The sequence below is a fragment of the Dryobates pubescens genome, chromosome 29 (assembly GCF_014839835.1).
Source record: "Dryobates pubescens isolate bDryPub1 chromosome 29, bDryPub1.pri, whole genome shotgun sequence".
NCBI classification, from domain to species: domain Eukaryota; kingdom Metazoa; phylum Chordata; class Aves; order Piciformes; family Picidae; genus Dryobates; species Dryobates pubescens.
In genome coordinates, this window is record NC_071640.1 from 5,038,222 (window position 1) to 5,054,377 (window position 16,156).

The 16,156-nt window shown below is 55.4% G+C and overlaps 1 protein-coding gene across 1 annotated transcript; it reads left to right on the top strand.

The window, feature by feature from the left end:
* The first annotated feature begins 1,403 nt into the window (after positions 1-1,403).
* Positions 1,404-12,893, top strand: PTGS1 (prostaglandin-endoperoxide synthase 1). Its single transcript, XM_054174248.1, has 11 exons — positions 1,404-1,551; positions 6,668-6,784; positions 6,945-7,085; positions 7,852-7,995; positions 8,510-8,691; positions 8,783-8,866; positions 9,183-9,429; positions 10,004-10,290; positions 11,022-11,169; positions 11,482-11,857; positions 11,935-12,893. The coding sequence occupies exons 1-10, from the start codon at positions 1,428-1,430 to the stop codon at positions 11,835-11,837; spliced, it is 1,830 nt and encodes a 609-aa protein (XP_054030223.1). The 5' UTR covers positions 1,404-1,427; the 3' UTR covers positions 11,838-11,857; positions 11,935-12,893.
* The last annotated feature ends 3,263 nt before the right edge of the window (positions 12,894-16,156 follow it).

Here is a 16,156-nt window from a genome sequence, read left to right on the forward strand (position 1 = left end):
TGGGCATGCAGTGCCCAGAGGGACGGTACTGCCCACAGGCAGGCTAGCAGCAGGCAGAAGCAGCCCTGGCCACAGCAGATGCTGACCACACTGAGTACGTGCACAGCCAAACCTGCCCCTCATTTCCAGCACTTATTTGTCTTCGGGAGGCAGCTGGGGTCCCCACCCTGCCGGAGCATGTCAGGAGCCTGCTGAGCTCATATTTGTGTCCCAACTGATGCATTTGCCTGCTGAAGATAGATCTGAGGCTCTTGTTCAGTTCTGGAACACCCCCGAAGGCCTCATGCCCTGGGGGATGTTCCCTCCCTGCTGCTGAAACCCAACAAAACCTCACAGCCTGAGCCCTGCTCCCACAGCCTTGTTCCTGACTCACCCCCACCCTGCAGCTTCTTTTTGTGCAGAATGAAAGGACTGCACAGGGACCACAAAGGAACCTTGTGCTCCCCATCTCTGCCTGGGCTTCCTGCTGTTCTACAAGGAGGTGACAGCAAAACCCAAGATAATCTTGTAAAACACCCAGCTTTGTGCTGGGGTCTCTGCTGCTGCCACAGAGTAGCATGGAACAGGGCAAGCAGCAGTAACCTGTTCTCTGTGTGACTTCAGGCTTGAGGACATCACTGAGGCTGGCCTCGCAAGGTCTGCAGCCCATGGTGCCCTTGCCCACCCTAGGCATACACAGAGCCTCTCCCAGCTGGATGCACTCCCCTGCGGGGTGGCTGGTGCCTGCCTGGGCTGGGCTGGCCTGATCCTGTCCCCGCTGTCGCTGCAGGGGTAAAGAGGCTGGGCAGGAAACACCCGGTGATGGTTTCACTGATAAACTGTTTCTGGCTTCTGGCAGCTCTGGGCAGCCTGGCACTTGGCACCAGCTGGGAAGCGCTGCCTGGGCAGCCTCCCACAGTGGGTCAGAGGGATCTGAGCTGGGCCCGCAGCCCATGGCTACAATTTGGGGCTGGTGTGGCTGCCTGAGCTGTAACAGGGGTGTCCCAGGGCATGGGGATTCAGGCAGGGAGCTTATAGTTCAGGGTATGGGCATGGGGGTCCTTGGGCACATCAGGACCAGGTTGTGGGCATGGGGATGCTGGGGAACTCAGGGACCAGAGCATGAACACGGGGATGCAGTGGAACATGGGGACCAGAAGATGACTATGGAGATGCTCGAGGAGGTGGGGACACAGAGAGACACGGGGCGACCTGGGGATGCCGTGCTTCTAGGAGACTTAGAACTCAGGACACGGCTGGGCACGCAGAGGAGGCCACGGGGGGCCCCGGGAGGGGTGCGCGAGTCGGGTCAGCCTCCCTCGGCGGGCCGGGCTGTTGGAGGCGGCTCCGTCCCGTCGGGGGCGGGGGGAGGCGCGGCGGGGGCGGGGGCGGGGGCGGCGGGGCCGGGCCAGGGACGACGGCGGGACGCGGCGGAGCTGCCTCTCGCCATGGGCTGTGGGGGCCGGGCCCGGGACCCTCCAGCCGCAGGGCTGTGCCTGGCCGGGCTGCGGCTGCTACTCGCCCACGCTTTGCTCCTGTCCGCCGCCGGGAGCACCGCGACTGACGGCTCCGGTATGCGGGGAGGGGGCCGGCACCGGGAGGGAGTGAGTCCCACGGGATTCGGTACTGGCAGGAGTGGCGACATCCCGCACGGGAGGGACCTGGGGAGCGAGGCGGGACCCGGCCCCGGGGGCTCCGTACCGGGGAATGCGGGGGGATCTGGTCCCAGAGGTGCACCTCTCGGAGACGCCGGGGTCGCGGAGCGGTCGCCGGGAAAGGTCGGCAAGCTTACTCCAGCGCAGCGGGTAGGGTCCATGTTCCCGGGGGTGCCCAAGGCAGGATCGTGCCCACCACCCCGGGATGGTCGTCACGCTGTAGGTGCCCGGACCTGGCCACAGTGCTTGGGGTGGGGGACAGGGCAGGGGTAGTGGAAGCCCCGACGACACTGCCTGGGACAGAGTCTCAGGAGCTGCAGGGTTTGGCCCGTCACACCTGACCAGAGAGCAAAGTCACCCATGAAGACCAAACTTCCCTGGTACCTCCCACTGTGGCCATGGAGGGACCACACGCAGGGGCTGGAGGAGCTGTCAGTAGCCCAAATGTGTCTGCACGACAGAGCTGGGCCCCTGCCAAGACCAGTGCTGTCCCAAGAGGCCCTAGTTAGGATGAGACCAAGGCCAACCCAGGGTGGTTCCATCACTGAGTTAAGGAACAGCACCCAGCTGGGGCAGGGCTCCTCAAAAGAAACGGGACAATATCCATGAGCACTGGCAGACAGGGCCCTTCCCTGCTCTCCCCAAACACATACCAGCTGCGACTGCAGTTTAGGGGTGAGGGTGGAGGGCTTGGAGCAGCAGGGATGGCTCCACTGGCCTGAGCCATCCTTTCATTTCCACGTCTACATGCCACAGCAGTTCGCCATATGCTGGCACAGCCATGGTGGTCTCGGGCTGCCTGTGCACCAAGGGATGCCAAGGAGTAATGCTGCTTATGGCAGGCATCCACAGAGCATGTTGTGAAATAAAACCACATCTCAAATCCCACCAAGTCCATCCCTAGACCCTGTAGTGCAGATTCCTCCAGGTCCTTAATGTGGCATTGACTCCAGTCCCTCTTCCATGAAATTACCTCCTGCCCTGCAGGGAAACACTGTGACCCTTTTCAGGTTTTACAGCTCCTCACTGATGTTCTCAACAAACCCAGTCTAGGCATGTGGGCTGCATCCCTTGATGGGGCTCTAGCCACCTGTGGTGCAGACAGTGCTGGTGGTGACTCCATCTCCAACAGCCTGCCTAGGTTGTCAGAGATGGTGTGCCCAAGCCCAGGAGTCCCCAGAATGTGCACAGGCTGAGTGGATACCACTCCATGGCAGGGGAAGTGGGACAATGGAAGAATTGACCTGAGCTGAGCAGGGTGTGAACTGGCAGGAGCTGGCAGGTCCACCCATGAGGGACAGCAGGGTTGGGTGACCACAGCATGGTCAAGCCACTCTGTAACCCTCTGAGTTTCTCAGTCTCAGGCTGTGGGAACAGACCAGGAGCAACTGGAGTGAGTGCTGCAGGAGGAGTGGCAGTGCTGGGAAGGCAGTGGGCAACCTGCTGTGGGGCTCACTGGGCACATCTGCACTAAAGGAGGGACCCCATGGGGTGGATCTGGCTGTGGACAAGCAAGGGACAGGCTCTGCATGGTCTGCCCCGCAGGTCCAACATGTTCCAGTATGACAAGCTTCTGCTGGGGGTTGAGGACAGTCAAGAGCAGCACCTATGGGTCCTGAGCACAGGAGGGGGCCTGGAGACCTAGTGGGGATGCACATGCTCAAAGTAGCTGAGACAGATGCATTGCACACTGGGATGGTGCAGGCATGACCTGGAGCTGACTGACTGCTGCATGCCGAGATCAAAGCAAATTTCACTCTGTGGGGGGAAATAAAAAGATACCTGGGATATACATGAAAGGACAACTGTCTTCCAAGCCTCCATTAAGGAAGAAGATATCTGATTGAGGAATTAGGGGAACTGCACTGTGCCCTGAGGTGCTGTCAGCAAAACCACCAGGCTTCTGGGAGGAGGAGCACTGCACTAGTTGGACTACAGCTCTAATCTGGACCACAGCCCTAATCTAGCCCTCGGATCTGCTCTCAAGCACCAAGTAACAGGATGTTGGGCTGAGACTGGTATCTCCTGCTCACTCTGTTGCTTGGAGCAGTTCTACTCGACTCCTTGCTGACTGCACCTTGGCTCTGAATAGTGATGTTTACTCTTTGTAGACTTTTCCTCTGGTTGTGGTTGGAGCCAAGCCAGTCCCTTGGTGTTTCTATGTTTTCCTCTGCAGATACTGCCCTTGGCTGCTGGCTTGCCCTTGGGGTGTAGTTTTGTACAAGTGTTACAGCAAAATAAACCTGACCATCCTCTTCACAGCTATCCCAAAGCTCAGGTAAATGGGAGGTGCAGTAGTATCACTGTCTGCCCAAGCTCTGGCCATAGGGCAGGCCAGGAACAGACCCCACTGAGTGAAGACAGACAAGGACCTCTGGCAGAACCACTTTTGATTCATGTCTGTTTCCACAGCCTGTGGTCAAACACCTCCTCTCAGCTCAACTCTTCTGCAGTGGGGTTCATGGAGTTTCAACGCAGGCTGCATGGGGGAGCCTGCTGCCACACCAAGAGCCCTGAGGGCACATCACACCCTCCAGCCAGCCTGGCTGTCCCTCCAACAGCCCATCCTTGGGGCCAGCAGCCCGGCTCAGGTGCACAGAGGAGGTTTGCTGAATCCCACGTGTTGAGCAGCTGTGGCCCTGGCACATTGCTCTTGCTCATGGTGCTGCCAGAAGTGGTTGCAGATGATAATCTGGCTGCTTTGACTGTGCTGTGAACAGCTCCTGGGCTCGAGGAAGCCTCCCTGAATCAGAAAAACAAGTGCGTGAGCCTTTCATCGTCTTCAAAGCCCGCGGCCGTGGAGCTGTGTTCCATCGAGCAATCCTGGCTCCAGCCTGGCCATGATTCACCCCAGGTTGCTTTGGCTGTGGTTTGCAGAGCGGATGTTGTCCCCAAAATCTGGCATTTTTCAGCGGTGATGGAGCGTGTCCATCAGCTCTGCCGTCACGGAAGAGGCTGTGCTCCAGCATGGAGGCTGGCAGCAGCTCTCCCCATACCTGGAGCCTTCCCGGCAGGGCCAGTGCAGGATTCCTGGCTGGGGTGGGGAGAGGCACAGAGGCGCTGCAGGAGTGAGGCTCCAGAAGGACATGAGGGGGTTGCTGCTGCAGGTCAGGACACGCTTCGTCCCCCTCCCACCCTTTTTGCTGTAACATGCCACTCCCACTGCACCTCTGGGACCCTGCGGCACTGACACTGCTGTGAACCGTGGGATGAGGCAGCTCGGCCAAGCCTGGCGTGCTGCCAAACCCACCTTGGAGGAGTGCTCAGCTGCAACAAGCCATTGAGCCTTGCACCGGGGAGATCCCTGGCAAAGTGAATATCTACTAACTCCTCACCGCACCTGCAGACATGGGGCAGGGCATTACCTGCCGTGCCAGACCTGGTGGCATGGAGCACCCTCCTGGCCTTGTGCCTGCACCAGTTTCATGTCCCCTGGTTGCAGTGGGCTCAGCATGGGGATGCTCTGTTGGGCATTTGCAGTGTTTGCAGCAGAGTTGAGTGCAGAGCTGGCGGTGCAGGCACAGCCCAGAGGATGCACCAGCTGTGCTGCAACATGGCTCCCTTCATAAAATTCTTGTCTTGCAAAAAGCCAAACAGGTGATCTGACCTCAATTTGTCTGAGATAAATAAGAACCTGCCTGCTGCTTCCTGTCTGGATACATGAAAAGATGGGAGATGAAAGGGAGTCTGACAGAAGAGCTGGGGGCTGAACGTACCTTTGCAAGCCATCCCCCGTAATAGTGAGGGATTTGGGATCACAGGGGTGAGTGAGCACAGCAGGGTCAGAACAGCTCACCAGGCTCCAGGCTCCTGGGTAGCTAATGCCCTGCCCTGAGTCTGTGGCTGGGTGGGCGTCTGAGTAACTCCACAGAATTAGCTTTATTTTTCAAAGATGTTAATTTTTAGCTCAAATTTCCTTTGGAAAAAAATGTGGTTTCTATTCTGTGTGCCTGTCCCTCCACCCCAGTGCTGGAACCTGTTCCCAAATTCTAGAAGAATTTGAACCAGGTCCTGCAGAGTCCATGTGCATCAGCTGATGGACCCAGGAGACATTAATTTATTAGCCATGACACTGGGCACACCAGGAGCAGCTCTTCGTGGTCTCTTCTGGTGCTGCCTATCCCCACAGCCAGAGGCACTAGAGCTGAGCAGTCTGTGTTGCACCCCTGTCCCTGCGGGTCCCAGTGGGCCTGGGCACCATCATTGTGTTAATGCACACTGAACCCCTCAGCCAGGTGTGCTCCAGGAGGTCTTATCTCTTGGCGCTTCTGTTCTCCTGGCACAAAGGCTCCACCCTGGGTCTGTGGGGACCAGCCCAGCTTGGTGGCAGCACTGCTCCAAGCTCATTCTGTCCCACAGGATCCTGCCGCTGTGGGATGGGCGGGAAGGGGCCCTTATCTCACTCCTGCAGGCTGGGGCACCGAGGCAGCAGAGGAAGGGGCTGGGCAGAAGCTGGGGGAACAAGCCCAGGGGTCAGCCCTTCTCATCCGCTTGGCATGGTGAGGGCGGAGGAGCCGCTTGCCAAAGCAAACTTCAGCCCTGACAGTTGCTGTTGCTATTAACACCAGCACCATGTCTGCTCTGCTTTGTTCTCTGATGGGGCTTTGGGAGCACAGCAGCCCCTGTGTGTGAGGCCACAACTCCAGCCTTGCAGGAGACCACTGTGACATGGTCCCACAGTAGCATGGGGCACCAGGCAGGGGACATCAACAGCCTGAGTTAGGGCTGGGGCTTGCAGCACCTGTGGATGTGTGGCCACAGGATGCAGACAGTTCCTTTGGCAATCCCAAGTGTTTCAGACACCGTTAACTTCCACAAGGAAGGTGACAGTGTGAATGGACAGGCTGCCCAGGGAGGTGGTGGAGTCACCATCTCTGGAGGTGTTCAAAAACCCTGTAGATATGGCCCTTCAGGACATGGCTTAGTGAGCATGGTGGTGTTGTGTAGACAGCTGGGCTTGATGATCTCAGAGGTATTTTCCAACCTTAACGATTCTATGACTCTATGACAGTGACATCTCTCTCTCCCTGCAGTGAATCCCTGCTGCTATTTCCCCTGCCAGAACCAAGGAGTGTGTGTGAGAGTTGGCCTGGAAGGGTACGAGTGTGACTGTACACGGACAGGATACTTTGGGGACAACTGCACCTCCCGTAAGTCCCTCTAGCTCAGAGGACCTCTGGCACTGGTGGGTCTCTGGGTGGCCTGCTGCGCCTGCAGCTCTTGCTCTCACCAGCAACAGTGTGGGTGGGTCAGGGTCATCAGTGGGATTTGTTAGCAGGGTGAGCTGTTTGCCTGGTTTGTCTCCCCCAGCTGAGTTCTGGACACGCCTCCATGACCTGCTGAAGCCCAGTCCTGCCTTCTACCATTTTGTCCTGACCAACTTCAAGTGGTTTTGGGACATTATCAACAGCACCTTCATCCGGGACACACTCATGAGGCTCGTGCTCACAGGTGAGGTGTTGGAGCAGATCTTTGAGTACAGCAGGACCTGGGATTCTGTAGATATCAGTAGAGATGTGGGTGGGGGTGGCATGGGTGCTGTGATGCTGAGAAAATCCCATGGGCATGGTGGGCACCAGGTTTGAGTCACCTCACCAAGAGACCCAGGGAGGTTGTCATCCCATCACCCTCTCAGAGGAGGCTGCCCAGTCAGGCAGCAGCAGGGTACAGGTGGTGGTCAGGCTGGACCCTCTCTGTGTCCCCAGTCACATGTCACCAGCTGTGTGTCCTCAGCCATACTCTGGGCCAACAGCCAGCTGGAAAACACAGGCAGCTCACAGCACACCGCTCTCCCTGGGCCAAAGGGCTCTTCAGCAGCTGCACAGAAAGCAGCCTATGGAAATGTGGTCCTGGTTACTCATGTCCCCACATTCATCACTTTGCATAAATATTTAGGTTCCAGCCCTTGGAGCCGTAGCGACACGTTTGCAAGGATCCGGCTGTTGGTTTCACCATTTCTATGTGGTTGTCATCTCATCCATCATCCAAGAATCTACTTGGCACATTAGTACGAGCCCTCCTCTGCTGTGAGGAGCTGCAGACTTTAAAAGGCTCAGAGCAGAGCCCGGGATGGCTGCATGCCTACTCTGCCTGTACCTTTCTGGTTTTTGGGGTAGCAGAGATCTAGCAGCGCTGAGTGGGTGAGCAGGGGCCATGGGCAGAGCCCATGAGGTGCTGCCCTGGACCCCACAGTGGTGACTCCCATCTCTCCTTTCAGTTCGTGCCAATCTCATCCCCAGTCCCCCCACCTTCAACTCTGACTATGGCTACATCAGCTGGGAGGGTTACGCCAACGTCAGCTATTTCACCCGCGTCCTCCCACCCGTGCCAGACAACTGCCCAACTCCCATGGGGAGCAAAGGTACGTGGCTGGCCTGCGGGGACTGGCACCATGTGGTGCTGGGGACAGGGCTGAGTCACCAGAGTAGGACCCTGGGTCTGCTCCTGGTGCGGTATCACAGAATCACGGAATGTTGGGGGTTGGAAGAGACCTCAAAAAATGTCTAGTCTGACCTCCCTGCCAGGAGGGCAGGATCACCTCAGTGTTTTCAACCCAGCCATGCCTGAGCCTTTGCATTTGCCATGGCACAAATGCAAGGCACCACTGGCAGTGTCACATGCTACTGCTGTCCTGCTCAAGCTGGTCCCACAGGCAGGAGAAGCCTGATGGCATCTAAACCACTGTTGGAACATCTCAGATTGAGCTGCTGGGGCATGCCATAGCCTGTGTAAGAGGGCTATAAGGTGTCTGTGCAGACAAGTCAGTGCCTGGTGCTATGGGAGACACAGCAATGCTTACCTACAGCCCCACCACTAGCACTGCTACCCAGCTGAATCAGCATGGGACATCTGCCCTTAATCTCCATCCTTCGCAGGGAAGCAGCAGCTCCCCGACCCCCAGCTCCTGGCAGAGAGGTTCTTGCTGCGGCAGAAGTTTGAAGCCGATCCCCAAGGCACCAACCTGATGTTTGCCTTCTTCGCTCAGCACTTCACCCACCAGTTCTTCAAGACGTCTGGGAAGATGGGACGTGGCTTTACCAAGGCACTGGGACATGGGGTGAGTGAGACACGGGGGCTTGCAGGGAGTGAGGAGGGGACTGGGGCATGCATGGCCTCTCAGAGCAGCCTTGACACTGCTTTCTTGGCAGGTGGATCTCGGGCATGTGTATGGGGACAACCTGCAGCGGCAGCACCAGCTGCGACTCTTCAGAGATGGGAAGCTGAAATTCCAGGTAGTGCTTGGTGCAAGCTGTGCTCCACAGTTGTTTGAAGCCCAAGGTTGTCTGGAAGCTCACAGGAGACCCCAGCCCTGATGTTCTGTGTGGCTGCTGGCCAGCCGTGCCAAGTCAGGAGGACAAGCTTTGGAGTGTAGCTGTTTGGATGGCAGCAGCCATTCTGCAGTCAGGACTCTTTGAGGGTGTTCCTGTCCTTGCACTGCCTGCAGGAGATGAGCTGTGGTGCCAGCAGGGAGGCAGGTCCCATCTGGGCAGGCTTTCACTGGGGTAGTTTTCTCCTCACTTTCTGCCATCCTGTTCTTCTCTCCCCAAGGTGGTAGATGGAGAAGTGTATCCTCCCCTGGTCACTGATGCTCCAGTCCACATGGTCTACCCCTCTGCCACCCCCAAGGAGAAGCAGCTGGCAATGGGACAGGAAGTGTTTGGGCTGCTGCCAGGGCTCTGCATGTATGGCACGCTCTGGCTGCGTGAGCACAACCGTGTCTGTGACATCCTGAAACGGGAGCATCCCACCTGGAGTGACGAGCAGCTCTTCCAGACAGCTCGTCTCATCCTCATTGGTAAGGCCAAGAGGTGCTGCAGGGCACTGGCACAGTAGACTCCTGTGTCCCACCTCCCTGGGCGAGCCCCAAGGACTTGGGCATTGGTTGGTCTCAGTGGTGGCCAGGCTGCTTACAGAGGCTGGAAGATTTTCTCTAGTAGCCTTCTGTGGATCATTGCTTGTGGTCCCTATAGCAAAAACTTGCTTTGGTCCATCAAAAAAAAAATTTAGAATAATTTTGTCCTCATTTTGAATTATTGCACTTTGATATTCATTATAAATCTCCTATATATATAATCTCATGAAAAGCCTTTTTTGACCAAAATCAGAAAAAAAGCCAGGTCATCACATTATCTCCAAGAAGCATATCCAAGTCAGCTTCCTTCAGGAACTGTTTCAGTTTTGGCAGACTGATCTTTGCTGGTGAAATAATTCTTCACTGAAATGCCCAACCAACTCAACAAGGCTTTAGTCAGAAAGCTCTCGGGTGGTGGATGGGTGGAGGGATGCAGTACGGTAGCACATGTGTAACATCTTGGGGTACAGATCTGGTAGCTCCTGCTGCTACCAGCTGCTTCTCTCCTCCTGCCCAGGGGAGACCATTAAGATTGTCATAGAAGACTATGTCCAGCACCTCAGTGGGTACTACCTGAGCCTCAAGTTTGACCCCGAGCTGCTGTTTGGGAAGCAGTTCCAGTACCGGAATCGCATCGCAGTGGAGTTCAACCAGCTCTATCACTGGCATGGGCTGATGCCCGACTCCTTCATCATCCAGGGGAAAGAGTACAGCTATGAGCAGTTCCTCTACAACACCTCCATGCTCATGGACTATGGTGTGGAGGCACTGGTGGAATCCTTTTCCAAGCAGATTGCGGGAAGGGTAAGGCCCTGCTCTTCTCTCCCTGCTAGTGCTGGGGCTGTAGGACCCCAGGAGGGATGCTGGTGGTACTGTGAAGGCAGTGCCCTTAGCAGTGACACTCGGCAGAGGGTCACATGTCACACAGAGTCTTCTACGCAGCCCAGCACCTGATGGGCATGTCACGAGTCCTTCTCACAAGCACCACAGCAAGGCTGGGCCTTGGCAGCCCTGTTGACTCTGTAGTCACCCTTGTGGTGTCACCGGGAGCCACAGTAAGCTGAGATCTCCTGGCCCAGATTGGGTCAGCAGCCTGGGTGTGAAGCAGCTTGCCTGGCACTGTTCTTTGCTGCCATCACATGGATGCTTTCTTCCAAGCTGTTACACCCACGTTTCTGACCCTTTGCTTGTGCAGAGCAGCAAGGCTGAGGCAGAGACCCACTGCTCTCTGGGTTCTCCCTGTTATCCCAAACACCCATAGTCTCTCCCCTCACTCCAGGCCACTGGGACACCATTCATCTGTAGCTTCTCCTGCATCATTTGCTGACATGTCCTGGCAGCAGGACTGACTTCAGCCCAGGCTGCTCTACAGCTGGCTTTTAGCACAGTGTAGTGATTCCCTCTTTTCTGGTTGTTGCAATGACACCTTGGTCTCCACTACACTGTGCCCAGGACATGGATACTTTAGTGCTGGAGCAGATGCTGGTGCTGCCTTGTGGCTTATGTGTGCTCCTCCTTGTGTTCTCACCCTGCAGATAGGTGGGGGACAAAACATCAATGCAAATATCTTGAACGTGGCCGTTGGGGTCATCAAGGAATCCCGGCAGCTGAGGCTGCAGCCGTTCAACGAGTATCGGAAGAGGTTTGGCATGAAGCCCTACAAGTCATTTCAGGAGCTAACAGGTAGGGCTGCACAGCAGCTCTCTGGGCTTCACTGGGGCAATATGGATGCTCTGTGCCCACTGTTGGGGTACAGACCATAATCCCCCTGCTGCTGGGTTCACCCAGCAGAGCAGCTGCTCCTGCCCCTCCCAGCCTTGCCTGGTTGTGACCCTTGCGGTCCTTCCTCCCGGGAGGCTGGATGGCTGGTCCAGAGGGCAATGCCTGGCCTGTGAGCTGGGCTTGCTACTGCCTGGGTCACAGGAGCTGGCATGTTCCTGTTACCTTGTTGGGGTGATTCCCTTGCTAAAGCACTCTGGTGTTTACTTGATGCAGGAGAGGAAGAGAAGGCAGCAGAGCTGGAAGAGCTGTATGGAGACATTGATGCTCTGGAGTTTTATCCAGGCTTGCTACTTGAGAAACCCCAACCCAATGGCATTTTTGGGGAAAGCATGGTGGAGATTGGAGCTCCCTTTTCCCTGAAGGGGCTTTTTGGAAACCCCATCTGCTCCCCAGAGTACTGGAAACCCAGTACATTTGGTGGAGCAACTGGTTTTGAGATAGTTAAGACAGCATCACTCGAGAAGCTCGTGTGCCTCAACGTGAAGAAGTGCCCCTATGTGGCGTTTCATGTGCCGGATGAAGTGGAAAATGGCAGCCCTCGGGGTGGTGGACCATCTACTGAGCTCTAGCACCAGGACAGCCTCCCCAGGTAGAGACCATCCTTGCCCAGGCAGCAGATAAGCTGAGCTCCTGGCGTGATACTGAATATCCCATTCCTTTCTGCAGGGAGCAGCAAGGACTTGGGGACCTCCCACCCCTGTGCTGGTCAGGAGCAGGACAGAAGATGATCCCGTCCTGGGTGTCCTTCACACCAGCCCATGGGGAGAGGCTGGTATTAACTCTGTGAGGAGCTTGAGTGCTGCAGGAGTATGGCTGCCACCACTGTCCTCAGCAGACCCAATTCTTCTGCTAGTGAATATCTTGCACTAGGGCAGCTTTGGGGTTCTCCAGGTGACACCCACCTCCCTGGGACACACTGGACTCCTTTGTGCTTTGTCACTCCCCACCCCCTGCTGCTTTCCAACACCAGGCCATCAGCAACCCCACTTCCACAGGACTTCCCACCTCAGGACAGAAGATCACAGAGCCTGGGGAGCCCCTGTGGTCTTTCCTCCTCTCCTGCATCCAGTTACGGTGCTGAGCTCCCCAAGGGAGGCAGGTGGCAGCATGCAGAGGGCTAGGGAGCACATGCTGGAGGTGGTCATGTTGGCCCAGCAGTGGATGAGCTTGCAGTAGGAACCTGTACTGATATGCTACTCCTGCAGCTGCTCAACGCCATCCATCCCAGTCTGCCCAATGTATGGTCATAGCTAAGACACAGCTAAGAAGGAACCAAAGCAATGTCTCTGTGTGAGGAGACATGGGGAGAAGCATCAGATCACACCTCCCAGACCTCCTGTATCTCCCACCTGCTGGCTTGGCCCTCAGTGTGCACCACCAGCTGCTCACACTGGGCTGCTTGGAACAAGATGCTACCTCTGTGCGAACACAGCAATGAAGACTCTCTTGTTCTATGATTTTTACACTTCCCTGCTCAGCAAATGGCATCCCCAAGAGCCTGCTTAAGCTCTGCTCCAGAAACACATGCAGATGTCAGCTCTCACTGACACGGCGACATGGTCAGCGGCAGCTGCCGACACAGCCTTGATCCCCATCACATCCCAGTTCACCAGCAGGAAAACAGCCATTTAAAAGAATAAATGATTTTTAAAACTCATTTCTTCCAGCCAGTTTCCAAGCTTTGTCTCACCAGCACTAGGCCCTGCAAGAAAGCAACATGCTCAGGAGGCAGCAGGAGCTGGGGGAAAGGAGAAGTCCCTGGAGCATTGCTGGAAGGCTGGTGTCCCTGCTGGGGCACAGCTGGGCCATGCAGCTGGAGCAGTCTGTGCTCAGCAGTACTGTGCTGTGTCATTGCCAACCACATCAGAAGAAATAAATGGAGTGTCCTTCCTCCTTAGGAGATGCTTTGGTGGGACCCAAGTCTCCTGTGAAGATTTGAGCTACGCTGCCCTCCAGCCACCACCACTCCACAGCCCTGTGCTGCCTTGTGATCCTGATAACAGAGCTTGCACCCAACATTGTGTAATTCTATTACATAAAATCTACCCACACCTAAACCTTGCTAGCCAAGTATTTTGTGGGCATGAAATGGAGAGCAGATGGGTGCAGTCTCCTCCTGTGCTGAGCCAGAGGAGGGGACTGCTCCTGGGCTCCTGCTCTGGCCCAGCAGGACTTCCACCTGGCATGGTGACTTAATACCACTGAGGCCTTGGGGGCTGTGCTGTTCCTGGCCAGACTCTCATGGAGTTTGCCACACTGAACCCCTGAGCAGTGCTGGCTGCTCCTCTGCCCATCACACAGGGCCGCAGGAGTCAAGAGGAGAACCAGGGCAAGGAACTCGGGTCCAGGGTGCTGGTCCAAAACCTGGGGCCAGGCAGCATGTGAGAGGCAGTGCAGGCAAGGGTGAGGCAGACAACAGATGTGATATTTCCAAGGTATTTTCAGACACAGCCTCCTGCATACTCTCTGATGCCATTCCCTCAGGGAAAGAAAGGATAGATGGGGCAGGAGATGTTGGCCAGTTGGAGAGGGAATGACAATCCTGTCATATCCCACCTTCTGCCCTAGAAGTTTCAATCATTTCTGGTTGCACCAGCTGAGGGTTGGTTTTTTTTTATACCTATCAACCAAGTATGTCATGATTTAAATTCCTCAAGAGGGGTGTTTGGGGCACTTCCAGGCAATATTAAAACCAGTTACAGGGAGGTGTTACAGGAATTTCAAACCAGGGAGAATTAAAGAGCTCGTGCCTTGGCAGGGACACGTTAGGAGGATGTCATAGCAAGACAACATCTGTAAGTGGAGACTCCCAAGGCAAAATCCTTCTTATTTGCTCTCTTTAACCCTTTGGAAATTAGATGGGTTTATCAGGATATCATCTGAATTTTAGTTTCCTAATGGTGTAAAGGGAGGCAGAGAGGCAGACCCAATCTATGGGGGCACAGTGGGCACGTTGCCTGCTGTGTGGCTCACCTGTGCTGCCCCAGGCCTGCCCAGTCATCCTGTCACATTGAGACCCCAGACTACTGGCCCCGTGCTGCACACAGCATTGTAGCAAAAGACAAAAGGAGATGTGGTGCTTTCCTGTCTCACAGTTCCCTTTCCCCAGCTTTCCCCTCTGGCTGAAAGCCAGCACATGGTGACACTGTACCCAGGTACCAAAATGACCAGCACCTGCCACAGCCTGTTACATGGCAGTGTGTGCGTGTCTCTCACCCAGGGTCTGCCCTGCCACCAGCTGTACCCTGTGCTGTGACCCCCACAAGGACCAATACCCTCATAGCATTTCCCTCACTCAAACAGCAAAGCAATGCTCAAAAAGAGGTAGACAGCAGCAAACAGCAAAGACACAGTCCAAAGACCAGCATCTTGCCTCCAATCCATGAGGGATCCATACATGCCATGTCTACAGCTGGAGCACACTTTGGGCTGCCCTTGCCCTACACTGAGCTGCTTCAGCCTGGAGCATCCTTCACCATCTGGATAAAAGCACAAGCTCAGCTCGTTTCAGTTAGACCACAAACATCCTGCTTGTGTTTGTAGCTGTCAAAGGCTGTCAGTGCTGGTTTAGTACCAGCTGGTAAGTGTATGAGAATCCGTCAGGCACACAGAGAGCTGCCTAGATGCTGCCACCAAGGAGGAAGGGTTCACCAGGAACTGGCTCAGCTGAGCCAACACTTGCAAACTTGGTATCTTCCAGTTGTGCCACCAGTTCCCACACGGCACAGGCCAGGACCACAAAGCATCTTCCTCCTGTGCTCACCCTTCTGGCAGCAAGACAAGCTTTGGGAATGTTTCTTTGCAGGACTGACACGTACCAACCCTAGGCACAGCATCCAACATGCTACTGAAACCTCCTTCTGGGGACACATGCGCTGCTGTGCTCTCCTATCTTCTTTCCTAGTCTTTCAGCCCCAGGAGTTTGTAGAAATTACTCACATCCTTGCCAGCTTGCCCATCACAAAGCACAGCTACACCCAATGTGGAAGACAGCAGTTTGCATCTAAACATGGTGTTTAGTCTGGTGTATCCACCAACATCATCCAACCAAAGCAAGGGTTCCCAGCATCCCACTGCAATCTCTGGGGACAGTCCAGTGCTGCCAGATGTACCCTCTGTTTGAGTTCTTGGTAAACACAACCCATAGGACCACCTCTGATTTTTCAAACAAGTGCCTTTGAGATGTCCAGCTGCAGCTCCCCAGCTGCAGCTCCCCAGCATGGGGATGAATATGGATGGGAGATGATGCTGTCCATGTTCATGCAGTGTGAGCAGCAACAAAGAAAACATCTCTCTGTGGTTGTGTGACCTCTTAAGACAACCATTTACTGAGCAGGTTATTGCTGACAAGAGCAGACCGTGCAAGATCACTTGTCTGCAATGCTCTTCCATGCAAAGCAGTCCCTACAGTTAAAGGGAAGGACAGATTGAAGCCAGGCTGCAGCTGTTCTGAGGTCTCCCTCTCTGGGCAGCCTGCAGATCTTTACACCCACGCATTACCAAGACCCATAATGAAAATTTATCTAAATGCCATGGTGGCAAAAATGAGTAGGGGCCTAACACTGAGTGGAAAAGCAAGCCCCTGTCAGCCAGACTGCCCCAAGCCCACCCCAGCAGGCCCCTCTGCAGCACGAATCACACCAGTGATCGCACAGGAACATCGTTTGCATTGTCAACGAAGCTGTATTTCGAATGTTTTAAGAACAAAAAGAAGATAGGAAGCCAAAACAAAAACTCAAACAGTATAAACTTTTCTAAATCTTGTCACCTATTGCCTGGCACTCAGGTTGGCACTGTGATTAAATGCCTGTGTTCAGTCATCCCGTGACTCCAGTCCTGCTCTTGCCAAGCAGCCATCTGCGTTTCCTTGGGCATTTGCATTCTGTGC

Excerpts from the sequence above, each read along its gene's own strand:
- PTGS1 (XM_054174248.1), top strand. The coding sequence starts at position 1,428 with ATGGGCTGTGGGGGCCGGGCCCGGGACCCTCCAGCCGCAGGGCTGTGC. Across the intron at positions 8,867-9,182 it reads ATGGGAAGCTGAAATTCCAG|GTGGTAGATGGAGAAGTGTA; the intron begins GTAGTGCTTGGT and ends TCTCTCCCCAAG. Across the intron at positions 11,170-11,481 it reads GTCATTTCAGGAGCTAACAG|GAGAGGAAGAGAAGGCAGCA; the intron begins GTAGGGCTGCAC and ends TACTTGATGCAG.